The sequence below is a fragment of the Mus caroli genome, chromosome 9 (genome assembly GCF_900094665.2).
Source record: "Mus caroli chromosome 9, CAROLI_EIJ_v1.1, whole genome shotgun sequence".
Taxonomy (NCBI): Eukaryota; Metazoa; Chordata; class Mammalia; order Rodentia; family Muridae; genus Mus; species Mus caroli.
This window is the reverse complement of record NC_034578.1, coordinates 57,851,411-57,876,211: the sequence shown is the minus strand read 5'-3', so window position 1 is coordinate 57,876,211 and position 24,801 is coordinate 57,851,411. Positions and strand designations below refer to the sequence as shown.

The 24,801-nt window shown below is 43.4% G+C and overlaps 1 protein-coding gene across 5 annotated transcripts in view; it reads left to right on the top strand.

Annotated features, from left to right (window-relative positions):
* Positions 1–1,403: 1,403 nt before the first annotated feature.
* The window catches only part of Lrrc49 (leucine rich repeat containing 49), a 110,879-nt gene continuing 87,481 nt past the window's right edge, over positions 1,404–24,801 (top strand). For 2 of the 5 annotated variants that reach the window (XM_029482033.1, XM_021171703.2), the window contains exons 1-8: positions 1,404–1,733; positions 2,350–2,406; positions 4,246–4,333; positions 8,545–8,742; positions 9,073–9,175; positions 12,010–12,213; positions 17,470–17,536; positions 20,616–20,759. In XM_029482033.1, the coding sequence (XP_029337893.1) occupies positions 1,686–1,733; positions 2,350–2,406; positions 4,246–4,333; positions 8,545–8,742; positions 9,073–9,175; positions 12,010–12,213; positions 17,470–17,536; positions 20,616–20,759 (909 nt within the window). In that variant the 5' untranslated portion in view covers positions 1,404–1,685. Of the gene's footprint in view, positions 1,734–2,010; positions 2,135–2,349; positions 2,407–4,245; positions 4,334–8,544; positions 8,743–9,072; positions 9,176–12,009; positions 12,214–17,469; positions 17,537–20,615; positions 20,760–24,801 lie in introns of those variants that run through there. The other 3 variants (XM_029482034.1, XM_021171704.2, XM_029482035.1) reach the window with 3 other exon arrangements.

Below are 24,801 nucleotides of genomic sequence, written 5' to 3'. Positions count from 1 at the left end.
TAACATCTTTCTATTACAGATGAGGAACCTGGGCATAGGAAGCATGCTTAATTATTGGCAGAACCATAACTGAAACCCAGGAGTTGGCCACCAAGTCCATTCTTGTAGCCACGATGATTTCATACCTTAGCTAACACCCCCCCACACACAAACATAAAGATAAATATTTTTAAAAACATAATGTGTAAGTCAGGGATCAGGAGAAACTATATTTGAGTTTATTGCTTTAAAAAAGGGACAGGACTTTATTGATGGTGTCAGAAAATGGGAAAAGGAATAACTCTGGTTACTGCCGGGAACAGGTGAGCAGTCTCAAAAGAGAGGAATACTGAGGAACCAAAAGGTCAGCATTATGTGTATGAACTCTTCAGGACAGTGGTATTAATAGGATGGTAGGGAAAGGAGAAAAATCATGCAAGGATGTGTAAGTTGTGTTCATGATTTTGATCCAAAAATTATATGTTTGCATTCCAAACGATGAAAGAATATGACTAAAGGAAGGGTCTTAGGCATCCACCCAGATGTGGGAAGCAGCTCAGTATTACAGAAAGAATATTGTTCTGGTAACTGGAGGTGTAATAAGAATTCCAGGCCCTTGAAGAAGTTAATTTTTGGATGTGTCTCCTCACATAAAATGGATAGGTTTGGACTAGTTGAGAAATAAGGTTGCCTTCAGCCCTGTCATTCTATACAAGTCTCACAATTCAAAGCCAAAATATCAGTCACAGACCACTTGACTTCTTGGCAACCTTTTCTCAGATTTAGAACTAAACATTCCTTTTGCACTGTCATGGAGCCACTATTTAATCCACATAATGGTCATAGGGCGGAAGCTGGGTTGTCCCAAAGAGGGCTTGGAAGTTTTTAAGAGAGCAAGTAGTGATAATTCGATGCAAGGTAAATGTAATCAGTATTTGGGGGTGGGGTGGGGCAGAAAGGTATGCAGTGAGATGACGGATGACGGGAAGTTTAGCTCACCAGGAACATGAACTTGAAGGCAGCCAGTATCAGTCAAAAGAAGCTTAGGGAAGGGAAGGGGTTATTAGCAAGACTTGTCTTCAGTAGTAGCTTCACAGCTTTAGTCATTTTTTTTTTTTTTTTTTTTTGGACAGGTCGATTGTCAGGCGCACTCGATTCCTCTGCCGGCAGGGGCCTCAGGAAAGCTGGCTTCCCTTCACTATCTCCAGGTCGGGCTGTATCCTTCTTTGCCTCGGCTTAGTGGAAGGGCCAAATTAAATGGGAAGGTTATGAGCATCTTCCTCCAGCTCTTCCCTGCGATCTTGCCAGGAAAACAGGCAGCAGCAGGCAGAAGGAATCAAACTTCCCGCGGGCAGTGTTGAGGCGGGTCCTAAAGAGGAAAGGACCGGAAGTCATGGTTGCCATAGCCACCGATGTGTCCTCCCTCTTCCTCGTCTTATCCTCCTCCTGATCCTCCCGCTGTTTTCAAGCGGCCTGGAAAAAAAATCCAGAACGAGGAAGTGCTGACGCACCGGGCCCCACAGATACTCCCCGAGGCTAGCCGCCCGGACGGCCCACAGATCTAGGGCGAGGACCAGACCGGAAATGGTGGTTTCTATGGTAACCCCTGAGCGGGTTGCCTGGGAGATGACCCCTTTTGGTCTCTTTGAATCTTAGCTGTAGGATTACCTCGAAGGAGGATTGAACATCCTGGACTGTCTCCTGCCATGATTCCCGGAAAATATCGCTCCGTTTCTGGCCGAGCTGCAAATAACGTGAGTAGGGCCTTCCTGATTTTTCTTCCTTTCCAGTAGTAATCTTGTCCTCTCTGACTGACGTCTTTGTCCTAGGTGATGGGCTGCATTACTGGGAACGGGGCGACTCAAGCTATTGTCTCATTGAGGCTAGGGTTTCCTCGGCTAGTCCAAAGCACTCTGAGAGTTTTTGAATATTGTATGATGGGTGTTTAAAATCTTGCCCAGGGCCCGAGCTCCCCAGAAGGTGGAGCTGGTTTGCTAGGCAAACACTGGGATTCCTTTAGTTATCCCCCACCCACTTCTTTCTTTTTTTCTATTGAGAAAGGAACCTGTTCTTAGACACTCCCACCTCCTTTATTCAAGCACTGACATCCTGACTGGCAACAGAAATGTCGGGGCTCCAAAGCCTGAGGTACAAGGTGGGTGAAATCCGTGCCTCCGACATTTTGAAAAATAAATCAATGAAAGCATTTGACTTGATTTGACTTGATTCCTAGACTTCAGAAAATGCTCATTTACCAGAAAAAGCAAAGAAAGATGGAATATTTGACTGTGTTCCATTTCTTATAATGTCTTTATACTATGGTGTGTGTGCATTAAGAATACATTTTATAATTTAACTTTTACATTTCAGGTGAACTGTGGACTTCATCTGGTTATTCAAACGTCGTCACTTTCTGACAAAAACAAAGTAAGATTTAAACAGATTTGTATTTAAGTTGAAAAATAAATGGTCAGAAAGTGTACACAAATAGTTGCATGTTTTATATATAGATTCTGACCTGGGGGCTGAGGGTCTCTATTTTGGTCTTCAATGTAAAGCTGACTTTATTTTCTGTCTACTTTCATAAAGCCAAATCATCCCTCTTGTATCAATTTAGGTCATTCCATTGCAAGAGCCCCTCCCCTTACATTTAAACATTTCTGGTGAAGGTATTTCTTAAAGTGGTTGTATGGCATAATTTAATTGAGAAATGCTTTTCTTCCTTAGACATAGGTAAAATGATGGTATCATTCTAATGGTGGCATCTCTGGAAGGATAAAATGGGACATTTTAGGAGGATTTCACTTTGTGATTCATTTTAAATCAGAAGAAAAACTAGCTTAGCAGAGGAAATGTTACAGTGTTTTAATAACGTATTGAGTGTTAGATTCTTATTTTGTGTGTGTCTGTGTGTCTGTGCATCCATCTCTGTGTCTCTATGGAGGCCAGAGGAAGGTGTCAGATGCCCTGGAGGTGGTGTTATAGGCAGTTGTGACACCTGTCATGGGTACTAGGAACCCAACTCAGGTCCCACGGAAGAGCAGCAGTGGTCCTAACCACTGAACCCTCTTTCTACACCCAGACCATTTACTTGTAATATCTTGGTAATTTCCAAAGTCTCTGGCTTTTCATTTGGTTTTTGAGATACATTTTTTTTTCTTTCTTTCCTGCCTCACTCACCTCAGCACTCACGCATGCCCACTCCCCTGTGCTATCCGTACACAATACACTTCACCCTTTAAATAATGTGTATGTTCTCAACCATCACAGTTCAGTTGTTCCCTAAAACACTGTGAAGTGGACATCACTGGAAGGTCTCTGTAGTATAAAGGCCAGAGTTTACAGATAGCAGCAGGAAGAGACTAAACGGAGGCCATAGGAGATTTGAATGGGAGGGGCCACTGATTAATAGACTGCAGCTGACTAGTTACATTTGAATGTGAAAATAGCCAACACTTCCTTGTGTGACTCCCCTGACCTCATCGTTTGATCATCTCTAATAACAGCTGAATTAATGAAAAAATGTATTTATTAGAATCAGGCATAATGGACTGTATGTAAAACTTTCCTACCGGCCTTGGCCAGGTGGGTCTTTTTCTACTGTTATGTGCTTGTAGGAGTGCTGTGTTTTCAACATCCTTTTTATACCATCCTCTCTTGTAAAGAGTTAAAATTCTTAAATATGCAATTTTATTGCGTTACAATTTGACATGTGAAGGATTTTTAAAAAGTCAAGAGCTCCCTTAGCTTTTATTGTTTGCATTTCTTTTTTTATTGAGCAAATAATTCTTTCAGTCATTGCATCTGTGGCAATTATATTTGTGGAAAGTTTGGAAGTATTTTAATCTGATCTTGTGTAACTGCCTTTAATTGTAAGTTTGGAAAAATTATACCTCCCATGCAAATTTCAATATAACCCGTTTTAAAGTTTACACCTCAGGGGCATTAAGTCCATTCACAGTGTTGCGAGAGCATCTCCTCTGTTTAGATGTAGGACATTTCATCAGTCCACGTACACTCTCATCTTCATTAAGCAGTTGCTCCCAGTTCCTCACTTATCTTAAACCCTTGGAAACTGCAAATATGCTTTCTGTCTATGCATTTTTCAACCATGGGTAGTTCATATGAATGGAATCATATAATGTGTGGCCCTTCTAGGGCCATCCTCTTTTAAAAAGCACATTTTATCTGTTATTTTATAATAAACTTTATCTCTGACTGTCAATTTCTTCCTATCAATATATATTCTTAAATACTGTTTTTCAGGTTGAATTCAGGCTTAACAGAGAAACACCACCATTTCCTGGTAGACTGTTACAGCATGACCTGGAGAGGAACTACTCAAGCAGGCAAGGTACTGTCACTAACAGAGAGCGGAGTCATGCCCTTTGAACAGTATCATTTAATATTGTTGAATGACTAGAATCCAGGAAACCTGAATTACAAAATGAAATAGTTCAATTGGTTACAAACTTGGTTTGATATTGTTTAAATCGGAATTGGCAATATAGATCTATGCACATAGACAGACCGACAGATAGACAGACAGACAGACAGACACACCATAGTGGATTGCTTCCAATGCATAAACAAACAAAACAACTCCCCCTATTTTAGTTTGAAAGTAGGTGGAGAGGAATGTTCTGATCATATATTAGAGATAAAAACAATGGCTAATTAGTAAGCTAGAGGCTATAGGAAGACACATATTTTGAAAATAAGAAATCAGTGGAAAGTTGGGAGTAGAAAGAAACTGTCATCTTCCCACACTGTGCCATGGTCACAGAGACACAGGCATTGCATCATCAGAAGCCTTAATCTTGATGCGACTCACCTGGGAGTTTGTTTAAAGCTCCAGTTCTTAGTGCGTCGTCCTTCTCTTCCCCATTGTGATTTTGTAGACTTGGATGGTACTTGTGGCTGTGCGCTCACAGTGCCACAGTTGATTCCGACAGGTGCGGTGGGGATGTAGAGTGTGGACTGCCCTTGGGCAGATGCTAGGTAATATGATTTGGTTGTACTTCTGAAAGATGTTTTTAAAATCAGAGTGAAGCCTCCTTCAGAACATTTGACTCCTATTGAACTCATTACTTGTGTATGCCAGCGCAGATGAGTTCCAGGTCCTTGGCTATAACATCGCCTCCTCCTCCTCCTCCTCCTCCTGGGAGCACCTGCTTCCCTCCTCCCCCACCCCCCATGTGCTTTCTGGCCCTCTAGATTTGCTTGCTGTGTCTAGATGTCTCTACAAGAAGACTGGTCAACAGAGGCCCTTCAATTGTCCATTTCACTACTGTTTGAGCCAAGGCAGTATTGAATAGTCTGACTATTGATTAGTATGTAGGTTTGGTTTGGTTTGGTTTGGTTTTGGAGTTTCTGGGCCTTCCTCTTGGACCCATATAATCGTCCCCGTCTTTTCTCTTCTCTACATCCTCCACCCAAGACTGTCAATTCCTGGAATGACATCTGCATAATTCTAGTTCTGTGGTGCAGGAAATATCTGTCTCCCTCGTTCTTTTGGTTCTGAGTGCATTTCTAGAGTGTGCGCTGCGCCGTCCCCATTGTTCTCATCAGGGAGCTGGGACTCCAGCTTTAAGCTTCCCAGCTAGAGGTTAGTCTGTCTGCATTGTGAATTACGTTTACACTTCTACATAACAGAATCTTAATTTTCCCCTCAGCTATGAAGGAAACTTACTTTCTCACAGTGTTTCTAGGGTTAGAGTAAGGGATTGGTGTTAATTTATATTTGTATGATAAGCTAAACAGCATTAGTAGATATTTGCTGATAAGGAAAAGTGTGGATGTATTGATTTAGTGAACCCTCAATGCCGAGTTTTATATATAAAAGCCATGTATATATAAAATACAACATACAAAATAAATTTCAGCAGAAAAAAATTGAATTGGCTTTTATTTAAAAGATTCCATTCAAATTTACTCTGTGTGACAAGACACTCCTTTGATACGTCTCAAATGTGGCTTTGATCATCCCCAACACTCCCATGTTCTAGGCAGTTTATGCAAAGAAATCCAGACACATTGAAGCTATTATCTTGACTTCTGTACTCAATTTTCTACAACCCAGAGCATGCACACTCAGGAAAAATTTTAGGTCTACAAAGTTTTAAAAATTTTAAATCTTGTCAGGCAAAGTTTGGCCTCTGTGTGATCAACTATGCCCGCATAACTAGTCCTCCTGAGCCCATTTCAGACCACACATGCAATCTACCAACACAACATGACCAGTGGCACTCTCGGTCAAAATAAAGGAACTTGATGTTTCAAAACTTGTTGGTCTAAGCCCCGATGGGTGTGCTTCCCTTCAGGCCTGCTGGGGTCTCCGAGCATCAGTGTGTCCACAGGCTACTCCAGGGATGCTCCCGAAGTCTCAGCAAGTCCTTTACATAATCTTGTAAAATCTGTGCATGGTGGGAGGAGCCACAGTGTGCTGTGCTATCTCTGCAGCCACCGGTCTGTCTACCACCCTCTCACACAACCATCCACAGTCTCTCTAGTCTACAACACACTGAGTGCTTACTGGCTGTAGAGCATTTTGCCGCTGGGCACTTTGAGGCACTACTTATACTAAAATGCAGGAATTTCTGATTTTCTTTTCTTACTAGAAATAAAACACAAAATAGATTTTGAATTAAGCTCCCACAAACTGGAAAAGCAGTTCATCTACTGGTTGCCTCCTGCATCTAAATTCTGCTGGGATATAAAATAAGACCTAGCTCTCAGAAGCTTACAGTCTGAGGATGTTAGGGAAGACTGGCACCAACACTTCTGTGACAGTCCCGCCCTCCGGGCAGCCTCCTTGTGAGTGCCCACACTCGCATAGACACATGGCCATGGCTATTCAAAGATTCCCATGTCCCCACCACACGTTTTTATGGGTAGATTTTAAGGTCTTTTTTACCTAATCATTTTTGTCCTTTGCTATTTATGGTCTAATGTATATTGTATCAATGGTAAACTTATCAGCTGAAAATAATAAATTTGTATGTCTGAGAAACTGAAGCGTGTAAGGTAGAATTCTTTTATTCACAAAGTGCAAATGAATCTATTTGCTGTCTGCCTCTGCGTTCCACGTCATGGACGGTGTTGATCTGCTGGGAAACCTTCGTGAAGTTTTAATCGTAATTCAGAGAACCTAATGAAATGTTCATCAGACAGAACGAGAGTCTTTATCCCCCTGAGTTTTGTTTCGTCATCTTCCACTGACCTTGGCAGCTAATCTTTATGCTGGAGCTAATCTGTGGGCTGTTTTCGGCTTTGGACTCCAAATCGTTGTGCTGGTTCCTGTGGCTTGGGGATGGACCCTGCCTGCAAGCGTTCCTATCTGTTGATGTTCATTGGTGAACACAGTGTTGGTTCTAGAAGCTTACCTCTTGGGACAGCTTGAGTAGCTGTTGGCTGTTTCACATTACCTCGGAAAGTGAGATGTGAGCACTGATTGTTTTCTGGACAGAACGGGATACCCTGTCCCTGTGAACCTGAAAAGGCCAGCGGTACTGACACCACTGCTTTACAGTTACGAGCTGTGTGTGACTTGATTTTAGGCTATTACCATTCTCTAGCGACCTCCTGAAGGTGGGTCAGCTTCTAGGCTTGTTTTTCCTCTTGTTGGGCAGTTGAAGCAGCAGAATGCTATGGCCTCCTCAGGTTCTAGCATCTCACCTTTCGCTCCCATCACGGACTTCTTTCTCACTTGCTACTTTCAGTGGACTTGTGGGTGTTCACATTTTTGGAACTTTTCATCATTGCTTTCAGACCATTGTGTACTCTTGTAGTTCTTTAGAATGTGTTTTAGTATCTACCTTTTCTTAAACTCATCTGTGCTGTTCTTTATTAGCCAGTAACTAGACACACTGAAGCACGAGTGTGCTGTTCTTTATTAGCCAGTAACTAGACACAATGAAGCACGAGTGTGCTGTTCTTTATTAGCCAGTAACTAGACACACTGAAGCACGAGTGTGCTGTTCTTTTTAAAAGAGTAGTTATAAGTATTTTTAAAATGTGTGTGTGAATGTTTGCCTGTGTGTGTGTCTGTACCACAATCGTGCAGTGCCTGTAGAGGCCAGAAGAGGGTGTAGGATCCTCCAGAGCTGGAGTTACATGGGCGTAAGCTGCCGTATGTGATTAAACCTGGGTCCTCTGTTAGGAGCAGCCAGTGCTCTTAACCCCTGAGCTGTCCCTGCAGCACTGACTGTCCCTTTACATTCTGTGTTTTGCACATTGTTCCAGCCTGCTCATTTCATAGGAGTTTTTTTTTTTTTTTTTTTTTTTTTTGAGATGAAAAACTTCTTACTATCAGAAGCCAACAACAGCCCATAGACTTCATGGGGCATCAACATTCTCTCTGGATCCAAACTACAGTGTCCTAGATTTATTGACACCCACTTTGGAGTCTTTGCAGCATCCTCTAGTAATGGTAGCTGCCTCCATAGAAGGAAGAAAACAATGATGTGAGGTTTACATCTGCTATCCCAAACTGCTTTCTGTGTATATCCCATAGCAAAGTCATGTATTATGTAGCTTTGTGATAAACTCTTTGATATTTTGAAGGAGATGGAAGAGTAATAAGTCCTTCGCCTCGTAATAAGACATCATGCATCTCATCCACAAGTAACGTGACAGACCTCTGTGGGCTGGACATGAGAGCTGCCACAACCTCCTTGTCAGCATTTGGAGACTCTTCCATTCAGACACCTTCAAAGCCCAGAATCCGGCAGGGCTGTCATAGTGCTGGCCCCAATGTATCTGGTAATGAGGGGCTATCATAGAGTGTACCATGTAGTTGGCATGTAGTGTCAGGAGTCAGAATTGTAAAGGGATAAGGACGGCGCTAGAGCACATCTGGATCTTCCTGCTGACCTGTAAGGCAAGGGAAAGTGATTTGGCACCCACAGAGCACAGAACTTAGTGTTGAGAAGACAACAACCCCACAGTAGTGATCAGCTTCCAGTACAGAGGCTGTGGAAATATCTAGAAAAGATATCTGTAGGCTCCAAAGAGCTCTAAATCACAGTGGCTCTAGTTTGACTGCTGCTAAGGTTTACCTTAATCAAGTCATCTGTGTATCCTTCTCACTAGGCGATCACATTAGTCTGGTGAGCTCATCCATGCCGGCGTTTCCTATTCTCCAGCGCTCTTCTGAAGAGAAAACTCTTTACTCAGACAGGCTGACCCTAGAAAGGTGAGGACCGTTTCTTTTCTCCTTTTCACAATGTCCGCCTCTCCTGTGTGCTTCCCTCAGGTGGCATCGCCCCAAGGGTGACTCTCCCCAGACACAGTTCCTGTCACCCTCACACGCCCCTCTCTCCCCAGACACAGTTCCTGTCACCCTCCCACGCCCCTCTCTCCCCAGACACAGTTCCTGTCACCCTCACACGCCCCTCTCTCCCCAGACACAGTTCCTGTCACCCTCCCATGCTCCCTTCTCTGCTTTATTTCCCACCTTAACATCCTTTAACATGTTAAATATTGGCTTATGTTTATTGTCTGTGACTTCCTAGAATATGTCTCATAAAGGATAATTTTTGTTCAAATATGTGTCTCAGGCACCTAGAACAGAGCCTAGAATAAAGTGGGCTCTTGATAAAATGACATATAAAGGGGTGAATATCTAAGGTTTGGTGACCTTCCTTCTAACCAGGAAGAGATCTATAATGGTTCACGGGGTAGAGGATCAGACAGAACATCTCTGCTGTGCACAGCTGACCCCTGACATGTGGGATTGACCCTCCTGCATGTATCAGGGAAAGGCTCTGTTCTGCAGGCGGAGCTCTAGTTGAGAACAGTGTCTCTCACGACAGCTTCAGAAAGTAGGTGCGTTTCCAGATCCCCATTATGTTTTAGTGTTTGAAGGATTATGTAGGGACTTCCCCTTCAGTCTTTAAAAACACAGGCAAGAAGAGTAACCCAGTCTCGTGTTGTTTGACATTAGAAACCATAAGCTGTCACCTGTATAGTCTAGAAAGGTGGGCGAGCAACGAAGAACCACCATGGGAAACCTTGCTTGACAGCCAGGAGGTAACAGTAGTGATTTCTGCATTAGTGAATGGATTTCTGGTCAGGGACTGAGTGTTCAAAAGAAGATTTTAGCCCTAAGAATAAATACTTGGCCCTTACTGATATGAAAGTAGACCTGGAATACAGAAAGGAAGCAGAAGTCAATAAATCATGGTCCTGTACAGGTACCAGTAACGGGCAGGCTCATAACCCAAGGCACTCATAGGTGTGGGAGGGCCATCTTGGAGGCCATTATGCCATTGCTTACTTTATTTCAAGGCATAGCAGTTTGTGAAAGGAGGACAGGAAGTGCTTTTCCAGTGTGTGTGACAACTGACTCCAAGGTTGAGTTTCAACTTTCACTGCAAGAGACAGAAGGCCTAGCAGGGAAGGCACGATTCAAGCTTTGTTAAGAGCAAAGATACACATTTCCACTAGCATGTTTGTAACCGTTTAAGTTACAGTTTACACAACAAATGTTCTCTGTGAGAGGATAAAGCATGAGATGATTTCTGAATATGAGCCACACAAAACTGCTATTATTGCACAATGGTTTTTACTTTTCTCTTAACCAATTTCTCCAAGGCCTTTCTCTCTGCCTACCCCATCTCTCTTTGCAATAGGAGTTCATTCTGTGTCTATTGTTGGCTTAGAACTCAGTATGTAGATTACAGTTGCCTCAAACTCAGATATGCACCTGCCTCTGCTGGGATTAAAAGTATGCACTGCTATACACAGCTTTAAGGGTCTGTTTATAAAACATCATATCCATATGCCCATTAATATTCCCTTATCTGTTCCTGCTAACCATTTTTTTTATTGCAAAAAGAATTCTGATCACTTCCAAATTCTGCCTATGTTCATAACATTCTGATTTATTTACTTCAAAACTCCCACCCATGAGATTTTCAGTGAAGTGATGTTTGATGAGTCATGCTAATATTGTTGATGCATAGACTGAGCTATATTTTTCTTGAGGAGCCTTTGGATCTCTATGCAGAATCCTGTGGGACCATCTTATGGTCTGGATAGAGCCTCCTTGGCCACGTTATAATGGGTAGAGTTCTCCATGGGCCGTGTACTTGTTTGCTTCACAGCAGAAGCAGGCCAGCTGTCTACATAGAAGAGGCTTGCTGTTAAATGCAGTCAGACACAGGCAGAATTATGTCTCCATCCCATGCGTAGAAGAATGACTCTGCAGAGTTAAAGCTAGTGTTGGACAGTCCAACCCAGCATCTAGCTTTCTGCAGAGAGGGTTAATAGGGTTGCCTTGCAATGAAGGTGCTTCATGTGGAATACTCCATGAGTGTCCCCCATTGTACGTGACAGGATCTCTGTTTGCTCGCACAAACGTTCTGTGAGTCAGTGATTCTAAAAGAAACCCATCTGTATGGGTCTTGCTCCCATGACATCAGTGACTGAAAACAAGGCTTTTATTTATTTATTTATTTTTTGGACAGGTTTGACCACCTAACACTTTCCCATAGGAGACAATTACATTAGAAACCTGTTGATGGTAATGCCATGTGAACTCATTAGCACTGGAGACTTGTTTTAAAGTGCTCTGAGAGTTTAGAGTGAACATTAGTAATCTACCTTGTTAGTGCCTGTTGGCCTTTTTTTGTGTACGCAATTCACCATTAAATTTAGGTCCCATCCCTGGGGGGGGGGGCAGGAAGTGGTCCAGATTACCTTTTTATTCTTAATTTATTGATTTTATGTGTACGCATGTGTGCCTAAGTGTACGTCTGTACCACAGTGCGGTCCTGAGCCTGTGAAGGCCAGCAAAGGATGCTGAGATGCCCTGAGTTGCAGTCACAGGCAGCTGCGAGCTGAGTTGTGAGGTATAGGGAACTGAACCTGGGTCCTCTGTAAGAGCAGTAAGTGCTCTTAACTCCTGAGCCATCTCTGCACCCCAGCTCCCTTTCCCTTCTCCAAGCCTGGATGCACTTACTACAGTAGCTGATGGGGGAAGCAGGATGCGGACTCACAATCTTACCCACCTTGCGTTTTTTCCAGACAAAAGTTGACTGTGTGCCCTATCATCGACGGGGAAGAGCACCTTCGTTTGTTGAACTTTCAGCACAATTTTATAACTCGGATCCAAAATATTTCTAATCTACAGAGGCTAATATTCTTGGACTTATATGATAACCAGATTGAAGAAATTAGTGGACTTTCTACTCTGAAATCCCTTCGTGTCCTCCTGTTAGGGAAAAACAGGTATTTGTAAAACAGTTTCTCTGCATATGTGGGTATATACCTGTGTTGTGTGTGTTGGGGGTTATGTGTATGTAGGGTGTGTGTATATGTGCACTGTACATGTATATGCATGTGTTCATGTATATGTGCTTGTGTGTGTGTGAATATATGCATATATGTGCACACGTCTATGCTGGTGTTAACAGTGCATATAGAGGCTGGAGGAACCTTTGGTGTCTTGCTCTGTCACTCTGCAATTTTCTCTTGAAGCAAGTCTCTCACTGATTTATAGCTTGCATTTTGGGTATGGGGGGGGGGCACTAGACTGGCCAGCGTGTGAGCGCCCAGGACATTCCCTTTTCTACTTCTGCTGTGCTGGGATTTTGGTGGACACTGTTTCACCCTGCTTTTGATGTGGGTGTTGGTGATGGAGATCCAGTTCCCTGTGCCTGTGTAGGCAGCACTGCTAGCTGCTAAGCTATGGAGCAGTTCTTGCCTGTAGCCTAATAGAATCCATCTAGTGTTCAGATGGTAAGGCACAGCACAGTGACACCGTAGGCATTAGTAGAGGAAAGCTTGGTGGAAGTCAGTGGTAGCACTGGCCTAGCATGCATGAGAGCCTGGGTTTGAGTTCTAGCACTGACATCTCTTCATGATCTGTTCTGTGGGGCTCAGTCTGGCAGGTCTGCTGGCACTGCTCTAGTGCCATGTCTTAACTAAAAGGGAGTAGGGGTTGCCAGCTTTCACTGATGACTTCCACATATTTTAAGCATGTGTGCTCACTTGAGGCTTGTATGATTCCCTGCCTGAGGGAGGCGGTCATTCCTTTGTGGTTGTCAGATCAACCCTTGACTCTTTGTCAGAGTCTGTCACTCTCTGTGACACTGTATGCTTTTATTTAATGACTTGTTTATGTTTCTGATTATATGGGCATGTGTGTATGTTTTCTTAAGTGTATGTCTCTGTATGCCCTGGTGCCTGGTGCCTGTGGAGGCCAGAAGAAGGCATTAGACCCCCCGGAGCTGGAATCGCAGGCCGTTGAGAGTTGCCTGATGTGGTATTGGGAACCAAACTCAGGTCCCCTGCAAAAGCAGCAAGCGCTCTTAGAGTGGAGCCACCCTTCCAACACTCAGAGCGTTTTAGTGTCCCATCTTGTCTGTGCACTGCCCTGGATCCTCGTCTAGAGCTTTACCAGACAGGAGCTATGCAAGTCCTGACTCATGGCCTTAAGAGTACTCAAGACTTTCCATTCCCTTTTTCCAAATAGCTTTTCAGTACCTCAGAAGAAGGATCAGCAGAGGCTAATAGTTAGTGAGAGCCTTGTCTTTTGCCCTTTGCAAGGTTTGTGACTGACACCCCGATGAGCAGAGCAGTTCATAAGAGAAGATCCTAACACATTTGTTTAAGTTTATGTGACTTGGTGCTCTTCAGATAAGAGGGCCCAAAGAAGCAGGTTAAAGTTCATTGGTTGTCTTAGGTTTGATGGGTAGCAGGCAACTGTCGAAGGATGTGATTGGACAGAGGACTTCGGTCCATGTGGGGACCTGGACAACTCCGCAAGGCTCGTTTGTACATGCTCATCCTGTATCTGTTTGTTCCTGGTGTTCTCTGTTTATAGGCAGGACTCATCTGAACGGAGGGTCACTTCCAGAGGACTTAGTCAGAGAGTCTCTTTATCTATCACCTTAGGGTAAAATAGTAGGAAGAGGTCAGTGTGACCTTCCTGCCCCTACAGTTTGCTGACTTTACTTTAATTTTTAGTCCAAATTATAGAATATTTGAAGTGCTGTGTTCGGAGATGTTGTGTTCTTAGCTCTGTATCCCCAAGGTCATGTCCCAGAATTTTAGGACTGCATTTTTCCTGAAGTTTCTACCAGTGTAGTTTATTAGTTCAAATGTTGTGTTAATAATTCCACTAAAAAAATAACTTACAGAGTTTGAGGGGCTGGAGAACAGCTCAGAGATTAAGAGCTTAAACTGTCCTGGCAGAAGAGCCAAGTTCATGTCCCAGTGTCCACATCAGGCCTGCTCTCAACCAGCTCCAGCCCTAAGGGATCTGATGCCCTCTTCTGGCCTCTGTGAGCACTGTACACACTTGCCCTTCACACACATAATTAAACATACAGAGAAAAGAAGTCACAAAGTTGGAGAGAATTTGGGAAATTAATAAACCATGGACTATCAACATTTGAAGTGACATTAGAAATAAGTCCCTTCATTTTAGAGATGTGGAAATAGAACAGACAAATGGCTCTGCCATGGTCAGCTGTGTGTAAATGCAGTCACACAGCAGGAGTTTGTTTCCAGGCGCTCCATGCTGGCTCTCTCAAACAGGACTCCTTTCTGGTTCTGAGTTATTAGTGTCCAGCTCATACTTATTCTTCAGTATCACTGCCTGAAGGTCTCCCTTTTCATCCTTAGACCAAGAAATTTTCTAGAGACATCTGTGATCCCACCTCTTATTTTAAACACTATCTGGGTGCTGGGTCTGGTCACACTCAGTGAGAATCCTCTCACTATTCTTTCCACCCGTTGCCGCTTCTCAGTTTCTCAGAAACAATTTGTTCATCTTGACCCAGAAGACAGCATTGTTTTGGCCTTATTGAAGTTCTTGGGGTTCCCTAGGCTGAGAAACCTAGTGCCCTCTGCCGTATTCTTACTTTGCTGCAATAGGAACAATCTACTAGAGACTCCTCTTTCTTCTTTTCCTCCTCCTCGGTCTTTTTGCTTGCTTGATCTGGAAAGCTATACTTTGATTTTCACAGAAGGAGGCACTGTTAAACAGTTGTTGAACTGCTAGGACATGGGATTTAAAGCGAAATGTTGTCACAAGAAAACTAGCTACACTGTCCAAGATCAGGTGTTCCTCAAGTATCCACAGTAGATACCTCTGATTCCAAAAACAGCTGCCAGTGCTTCTGGCTGGAACATCTGACAGCAGTCCTAAGGAGTGCTCTGGTGCGCTCTGGTGAGCTCTGGAGAGCAGAAGGGACCTGACTGAGCATCTCCAGCTGTGTGTTGTGGATGGCTTTCTGTCCCTCGTTAGTCAGAACAGATTTCTCCAGATTCTTTTGAAAATCCCCCATGTAGTGGAACCAGCGCTGATAAGCTTCTAGGTTCAGATGGCCAGGGGAGCTTCTTCAGTGCTGCTGCCTTTGTGTCCTTTCGCCCTCAGTCTCAGGTTTGATGTCATTTACATGATTTCCCAAGAACACAGCCCCACTTTGCTCTGTTTAAGAGCACATGGGTCCCATTGAGACCCTAGATCAGAGAGCTCTGATAACTGGGCATCTATATCAGAGTGTTCTGGGTGAAGACAAATTTTCTTATCCCTGGAGATAAGTTTCAAAATGTTAAATGCATAATACTGGGGTTGGAGAGATGCCTCAGATGCTCGCCAACAAGCACGAGGACATGAGGTCTCCACTTAAAAATGCCCGGCATGGTTATATACGCTTGTAACCCCAGTGATAGGGAGTGGAGACGGGCAGATTATTGAGGCTTGCTGGCCAGGTGGTAGACTCAAAATGGTGACCTTCAGGTTTGGAGAAACATCCTGTCTCAAAAAGAAAAACAAAACCAAACAACAACAACAACAACCAAGAGAGAAGTGAATAGAGCCAGATATCCTCACATCAACTTCAGACACAATACATACCTCCATACACACACACCACATACACATACATATGCACATACATATATGCACACACATACATCACAATGCTCACACATATGCACATACATATGCCCCCTCAACAACAACACCCCCCCCCAGTGCACGCACCCCCCCCCCATTTCTGGATAGGTAGCTTAACCAGTGTTTGCATAACTCAGTATGAGAACCAGCTGGAGGACAAAACTAGTTCAAAGGAGCGGAGGAGGAGCTGATCACTGATGTTTTAGCAAGCTCTCCAGCTAAGTCTGATTCACATAGGAGTTTGACCCACTGTTTTAGGGCAGATGACAGAATGGGATCAGTGAATTCTATAGCAACCATGAGGTCAGATTGCTGTTGGAAAGCAAGACTCTGCCTAAGCCATATGGCTGGGCTCCTGTAACTTCCTCCAAGTGGTCTAGGTATATCTGGAGCAAAACAAACAAACAAACAAACAAACAAACAAACCCCAAATCAAAATAAAGTGAAAAGAGAAATCATCTATTAATCAGACATTTAGATGTTAGCTAGGATGGTTTGAAGTACCTGGCCTTAGGAAAAGGCTTTTGAGTTCACAAGGACACACATGGTTTGATGAATAGTATGGCATACCCTGCTCTCAGTGAAGCTCAAGAGTCCACAAGGATGCACATGGTTTGAGTGAAGTGAACGAGGAGTACTGGTAGATTAAATTGATTTCCAGGAAAAGAATAGGCTCTGAGGTTTTAGGAGAGACAAATAAGGGAGTTGTGGGGAGTGTGTTATGTCTGAGGGGGAAAAGAGCCGTGCTGCAGGGGTGCTGGGTGGGAGAGAGAGACTATTCTTATCAGTAAGGTAGATTGAGTTGGGTGGCGATGGAGTTCTTGTTCTGGCAATGATGTCAGCTGAGGTCTGAAAGTGTTAGACATTCATGAGGTTTAAGTGTGCACTGTGGCTTGCCTTCTGGAAGCACTGCGAAGGTAGACATTGTTCTTTGAGACAATAAATAATGACAAGAGGAATAGGTAATGATAGACAGACACTTGGTGGTAAAGGTGAGGTTTTATGTCATTCCTCTCTCCCTACTGAGTAGTTATGGTGTGAATCTGTAGCATCCATAGGAACCATGAAAATAAGAAGTACTTTTCATGCTAAGAGTGTGCTTGTGGGCAGCAAGGCAGGCAGAGTAGCCGTAGAAGGCAGCAATGAGAAGAGCATGGGTAGACCTAACCACTAGGGCAGTTTCAATTTTAGCAATGAAGTTTAAATTCTTTTATTTTTTATTTTAAAGCATCATCTTGCTCTGTTGCCTCAAGCTCTCTCTGAATTCCCAAACGTCTGGACACAAGTGATCAATCATCTCGCTTTAGCCTTTCAAGTAGTTGGGACTATAGTCATGTGCCACTGTGCCTGGCACTGCCCCCTACTCCCCAACACACACTTTGACCTAAGGTTGGAAGTAGAACTGCTTTTCTCTAAAGTAAGACATTTATGCGCCTGTCACTACTCTGTGTGTGCAGTGGGAGAGCAAGGATTTAAATATTAAGATGAGTATACCTTGCTGCCTCAGCCCGCTTTGACTTACTCATAGATGTGAAGTGTCTGCATTTCTTTTCAGTTCTTCTTATTCTGATTTTCAGAATCAAGAAAATCTCAAATCTGGAGAATCTAAAAAATTTAGATGTCTTGGACCTTCATGGAAATCAGGTACTGTACAGCTCCTTTTCCTCCCTCCCTTTTCCTTTCCTCCCTCTTTCTACCCTCCTCCATCCCTCCATCCTTCTCTCCCTCCCTTCTCCTTTGAAAGTCTCCACCACATTCAGTGTTATAAATATTTTGAGAATCATGCTAACATTGAATTGTAAGAGTTACTTTACAGATTCATTGACTGTCTAAGGTCTTTAACCTTTTGGTACAGGAGTTCCTAGTGTTTTAGAAGTAAATCACAGATGAGACCTTGGGATCTGTCTAGTTGTGACAATTTGTACTTAGGCAAAACTCAAGAGCCATTCTAATCTTATTGACCCCTTTCTGCTTCACAGTTTCTCCTTCTTCCTGCCCTTGATTCTTCATCAGGGGTCACCTGTATCCTAGACTTCATGACCATCATGCCCTTGTTGGTTTTTAAAGTAGGTGTCTTAGTTAGGGTTTTACTGCTGTGAACAGACACCATGACCAAGGCAAGTCTTATAAAAAAAAACCCAACATTTAATTGGGGCTAGCTTGCAGGTTCAGAGGTTCAGTCCATCAAGGTGGGAGCATGGCAGTATCCAGGCAGGCATGGTGCAGGAGTTGCTGAGAGTTCTATGTCTTTAAGCAAAACACTAAATAAGTCAATGTCTAATCTTGGTCTCTTCTAGCTTATTCTACTTCATTAGAACTTAGAGTTAGTGAACATAATGTTAAGCATAGTTTCCCTATGGACATGAAAGTGTCTGGAGGAGTGATGGCTCTGGTCAGGAAACGGATTGGAGAGTGGAAAGAGAAGAGGAGGTGATGTCTTAGTGTGCTTTCTATGGCTGTGGTAAATACCATGACCAAAATCATCTTTGGGAGGGAAGGGCTTATTTCAGCTTAAAGTCTGTAGCCCATCGTCAATGGAAGTCAGACCAGAGCTTGGAGGCAGAAACTGAAGCAGAGGCTATGGAGGAGTGCTGCTTACTGGCTTGCTCTCCAGTACATGGCCAGCCTGCTTTCCTGTAGCAATCAGGACTGACTGCCCAGGGGTGGCACCACACACAGTGGGCTGGGTGTTCCCACATAAGTCAATCAAGAAAATGTCCCACAGACTTACTTACAGGCTGACATGATGGAGACATTGCCTCAGTTGATATTTCCTTCTTCTGAATAACTCTGGTTTGTATCAGGGTAATAGACGAGGAGACTGTTCTCTGGAGACCTTACAGTTGACACACTAGTTTGAATAATCTCATGATGGGAACATGTTAGTGCTAGGTGTGTTAGCTGACAGACTGAATAAATATTTCAGAAGTGGAAACACCAGGGCCTAGCCTCCTGTATGAGAGGAGTGGCGACCACGCAGGAATCTGGCAGATTGGCTTTAGCTTCTAGTCCAGATTTTGAGCTGGCTTACCAGATTTTGTTTTTCTAGAGATGCTTCAAAAAGATACAAATGTGCTTCTAGAAGATTCTGCTCTTTCAGTAATAGCTCTCTCAGGGGGACACACCATCCCTGTGGCTGACAGACACTGCCCTGTCCTTATCCATGGGTGGGAAGTTGTCTTTATCCAGACACCAGAGCCTATAGCTCTCCTGTGTTCAGAAGCCTGGGCTCTAGTCAGCGTGGCTCACAGTTAGGCTTTTGTTCTCAACATGCCCACCATCATTGTCTGTCTGTGGAGTAGATAGTTCTATTTCTGCCTATTCTCTGTATTTTGATTTTTTCAAGCTTGTGTTTTCATTACTGATTTCCCTTTATATAGTCTCTATGTTGCAATTTTATTGTCTATGTATTGAAATTATATCATATATTTAGTGTCAAACTACTTGTTTATACATGTCTACTTGTACAGTTCTGTCATTTACAAGTCTTTGTAACCTTGTTATTTCTTTTTAAAATTTTATATAACTATATTTCACTTTAAATCAATTAGATGAATAATTTTAGAACAAATTTTAAACATGACCAAAGGTTACCTTCATGTATTATCCATTTATAATACACCCATACATATGTCTCTCCTTGAGTCTAGAAAGATTCTAAATGAGATTGCAGAGCCTAGATTACAGCATGTAAACTATATTATGAATCTAAAAGGAGGTTCTTTCAGCAAACATGCTTTAAAGTATTAGATTAAAAAAAAGCAAATTGTTAGAGCAATATAAAGGAGCAGATTAATATCCACTGATGGTGGATTCTACTCTTTTAAGAAAAGATGTGTGTGCCTATGTGCATGCGTGTTTGTATGTGTATGTGCGCATGCATGTGTACATGCATCAGAAGAGAGTATTGGATCCCTTGGAGCTGGAGTTACGGGCAGTTACAAGCCTTCATGTAGGTGCTGGGAACTGAATTCTGGTCCTATGCAGCATCAGCAAACTCTCACCCCTTAGGGTCTCTCTAGTCCCTGAAATATGTCCCCTTAATGAAGAGTGCTGCACGAGTGCTTCACTGTTTATGGGTGGCCTATGAAGGTTGATGAGTTCCCTCCCCACCCTATGTTGGAGACATCCATCCTGCTGTGCTGTGTTGGCTGAGAAATAACTTTTGTGCTTGTGTGGCTTCCACAAGCTAAGTTCTTTTGTCCTACAGGCCAGTGCCCACCATTGCACCCTGACTGAGCGCCGTCTCCTGTCCTAAGTACTCCCGTTACAGAGTCCGTCTTTCCTCCCACAGGGCCCCAGTTCCTTTGATTTTTCCCATTCAGACTCTTCCCTGCTCTCAAGTCCTGGCAATCCACGTCAGTCCTGTTCTTTGCTTGTGCTCAGAGAAGCTTGATTTGCCTTGGCAAAGCATTGTGAGCCTGTGGCTTGGGGTGAGAGTTGTTTCTAGGACAGGTAGTGTGTAGGCCTGGGACCCTACAGCCTTAGAGCAGCTCCAAAGGGAAATTTACTTGATATGTTTCTCATAATTAAATTATCAGCTAGGAGCCTTAGCTAATGTTAACAAGTTAAATGACTTCATAAGACTTGCAGCATAAGACACTTAAATGGACTTTTAAGTATCTCCATATAAATTTGCTCTAAATCTGGTGACTTGAATATTTTACTTTTGGAGTTTTGTAACATGTATATGCTAACCATGTTCCCCTTTTTTTTTTAACAGATTACCAAAATTGAAAATGTTAATCATTTGTGTGATTTGAGAGTTTTAAACCTTGCCAGGAACCTCTTGAGTCATGTTGACAATCTCAACGGTCTGGATTCACTAACGGAACTTAACCTTCGGCACAACCAGATCACCTTTGTGGTGAGTACACAGTGGGCTCCAGATGAGCTCTGCTTCTCTGCAGAGGAAGTGATGTAGATGTGCAGTGTCTTATGTGGTGCGAGTGTTACCCCTCAGTGAAGCAGCTGGAGCACACAGTCACTGAGTCCTCAAATGCTATGTGTCTTATGTGGTGTGAGTGTTACCCCTCAGTAAAGCAGCTGCTGCACGCAGTCACTGAGTTCTCATCCCTTTGTCCTGGGTACTGAATTAGAAAGGATGACAAAGGCTGTTGGTGAGTGACAGCTGAGGGATTGTTGTTCCCATGAGAGAGTGCAGATGGAGAGGTCCACATGAGCATCTTTTGGCAGTTCTAAGGATGCCTCTTGATATAAACAGAAGAGTGCCCAAGCCTGCAGAGGCCGGTTCTGGTCTCGGCTGCTTCACCTTTAATCAGTTGGGTGAAACACTGGCACTCTCTGGATCTCAGTTCAGATTTGTCTAGAATGAAGTACCTGGGCTTGTCATTTGTGTCTTTTTGTGCTTGCTGACTTTAAAGAAGTATGTAGCAACACCTTAGTGTGTGAACAGAGTGAGAAAAGATATATTGCCATGACTTAAGCAGTATGGTTCTCAACCTGTGGGTCTTGACCCCTTTGAAGGGCAAATGACCCTTCCCCAGGGGTCACCTATGACATCAGGAATTGCAAATATTTGCATTACCATTCATAATAGTAGTAAAATTGTTCTTATGAAGTAACAACATAATTTTATGGTTGGGGATTACTACAACATGAGGAACTGTACTGAAGGATCTCAGCATTAGGAAGGCTGAGAACCACTGGACTTGTTTGACTGTTGTGCTGTGTTATAACAGTGAGTTATAACTGTTATAACTGTGTTATAACTGAGTTATAACAGTGAGGCTTAAATCATGTGATGCTTTCCTCCTTATTCCATGATGGGAGCGTAGGCTCCTCTGCTGTGGCAGCAGGAACTGGGTTCAGTTCCCAGCATTCACCTCTTCCTTCCCCTTCTTGTACCCTGTAGAAGGACTTGATGCTTTTGCTGGAAACCGGCAACGAAATAGTATTCTAATACAGAGGCCTTAATATATGGATACATAGGTGGCAGGTACTAAAACCACATCTCCAGCTTTAGGCTATGATCCAGCTAAGTGCGCTTGGCTTCATCATCTTTGAAAAGTTTCCTTTGTTTCAACACTGCGGAACACTGATGTCATTCACGCACTTCTAAAGGCAATCCTAACAGAAGCCCTTCATGAGTATGCGTTGAGTGTGCTCTCTGGAATGCAGATGTGAGGAACAGATGAAGTCTTGTTCCCAGGCTCTCTCAGACAGGTCGGTCTCACTCTCTCTTTCCCCAGAAGGTCTGAGGCAGATAGCACCTTTGTCTTCTGGGAGGGAAGAAAGAGACTTTCAGAACCTTTCCCAAGACACGGATGCATCACACAGTTTTTGAGTTATACAAGGTCCTCTCCATATTGGATGAAATATTGAAGTTGTCAAGTCCTCCCCATGTTGGAGAGAGTGGTATCATGGGGCTATTGGTTTTCAAAGCTTTCAGACTGGATTACGTTGTTGTGTTGCTGAGTCTTTGCAAGCTGCTCAGTCAGGACTTAGTGTGTCCTCAGGATCCTGGCGCTGGGAAGTGTCCAAAGAGCTTGCTCGGTTGGGGGCAGAAATCTGCTGACCTGACATGCTCCTCTTGGATTTTGGCTTCCCTTTGAAAGCACATGCTGCTCATGCCGGGAGTCACCAAACTGCCGGGTGAATGTCATTTCTGCTTGTCACTGTAGAGCTGAGGCAGCAGCAGTGTCTTCTAGAAGGGAAATTGTATCCATTTATGAAACCTAAAAAGACAACAGTAGCATACATATACCCTCCATAGTGATAAATGCAGTGCATGTAACACAGGAAGTTGAATATACATTTAGGAGTGAGTAAGGGTGTAGTTCAGCTCCAAGTTTAAGTCAATTCTAAAGGATCCTCTACCGTTTCAGGTAGGTAACAGGGTTCTTTAACCTTATTTGTTTATTGCCAGCTGGTCTTCCTGTATGGCTCAGGCTGGCCTGGGGATCACATGGCTCTACCTGCCTGTGCCTGCTGAGTGCTAGGATCCCAGGGGTGAGCTTCCATGTCCTGGCATGCAACCTTTGCTTTAAAAATCCAAAAGACTTTAAAAACTGAGGATACATATTTTTTCTTCATCTTTTCTTTTCCTTAGGGTCACACTTCTTTCTTTGGGAGGGTGGGAGGTTTGGGATAAGTCAGGGTCTCATGGAGCCCATGATGGCCTTAAATTCTCTCTGTAGCCAAGGACTGACCCCCTAGTGCTCCAGCTTCCACATCCCAAGGACTGAGGTTACAGCTGTGCACCACCACACCTTTATTTTAACTCTTTATTGGCTAGTGAGCTTAAGGACTTTTTAAAAATTAATTTTAAGTGTGGGTACACATGCCTAAGGAGGCCAGAGGCATCGCATCTCTGGAGTAGGACTCAAGGTGGTTGTGAGCTGTCTGATACGGGTGTTTAGAACTGAACCATGTCCTCTGAAAGTACAGTACATGTTGTTAGCCACTCGACCACCTCTCCAGCCCTGTCTGGTAACCTTTAGGCAAATACTCTGCCTCTGATCAACCCGAGCCCTTCAGCTGCTGACTTTCTGAGAATTTACTCACATTGAAACAGTATTTTTATTCAGCTCTGGGAAGGAAATACTTTACCTATGAACAGGGACCTCTCATGCGCTCAGTGTCAGGACTCATGTTCGTTTGCCAGTCTTTTCTTGGAAACTGGGTCAGTGTCAAGCTAAATATCTTTATTGTTTCCATGATGCTGTTCCTTTTGAAAGCTTGGGTGTGATGCTCAGGCCTGTACTCCCAACTGTCAGGAGGCTGAAGAAGCAGGCGGTCTACCATGAGTTTAAGTCCAGCCTAGGCTACATGGGTTCCAGCTCAGCATGAGCTAGAGTGAGGCTCTGCTTCAAGGAAAACAATCAAAACCACCCCTCATAACTGGAAATACCATCAGCGTTGGGAGCTCTCAGACAGCTTAATAAAGGAAACCCTTTGGAGCACAGCCCAGACCTTAGGTTCCCTTCTGTGCCTCTGCCTTCACAGAAGTAGCCTTGGTTCTGAGTCGGGTGTTGCCTACTCTCCACACTTCTCTTTCTGACTCCCTTTCTCTTCAGTGCTAGGGATCAGCCCCAGGGCTTTACACACCCTAGTCACAGCTGCACCACCAAGCCCCCTCCTGGCTCCGCTTAGGACATTTTTTTAAAATTCTAAAGAACACATAGGAATAGGTTTTTATGCTTTTGAGTGCTTTGTGCATGGCACTGACTCAGGGTGTGTGTCTTCTGAAGTCTGCTTTTATTGACACCATGCCTTGAAAGTCATCCACTTTAATACCTCTAACTCTAGTTTGCTAATTTTAGCAGCTATATAGTATTCCATCTTATGGTTATGATTCCATCCTGGACAATCATATTATTTATAATTTTTCATTATTTCACATGGCACAAATAGTCCATACCGTGCATGTGTGTAGAGGCTTCTCTTAAGACAGCCCTTTAAAGGCTTTGTGACTTTCTATAATAATAAATCCCCACTGAAGTGGGCTGTTCCACGCATGTCCACGTGGTCCCGTTACAGAGAATGAAACCACTTCAAGAAAGCACGCCTGCCTCTTCCAAGAATACCACATTCTCTCCTCATCTGCTCTTTTCTATCTCATTAAAAACATTGCTCTGAATTTATTCTGGTATCCTCCACCATTAAACTTGTTTCTTGACCAATGAGAAATTGGTTCTTTGCTTCCTGCTGCCTTCTTTAAAAAATATATAATTAGATTATTTTCCGTGGAAGAGGAGCAGGAAGATTATATGAAACAGGATCAGAGAGTTTGCTGTGAGACTGTGTCTTCTAGTAATATCAGAAGTTACACCCATAAAGTCTCGCCAATACGACTGCTCAAACATGAGCTGAACAATAGGCATAACAGAGTAGACATGGAAAACTCTGAGTCCTCAACCCTAGCCAAAGAACTAGAGGCAACCAGG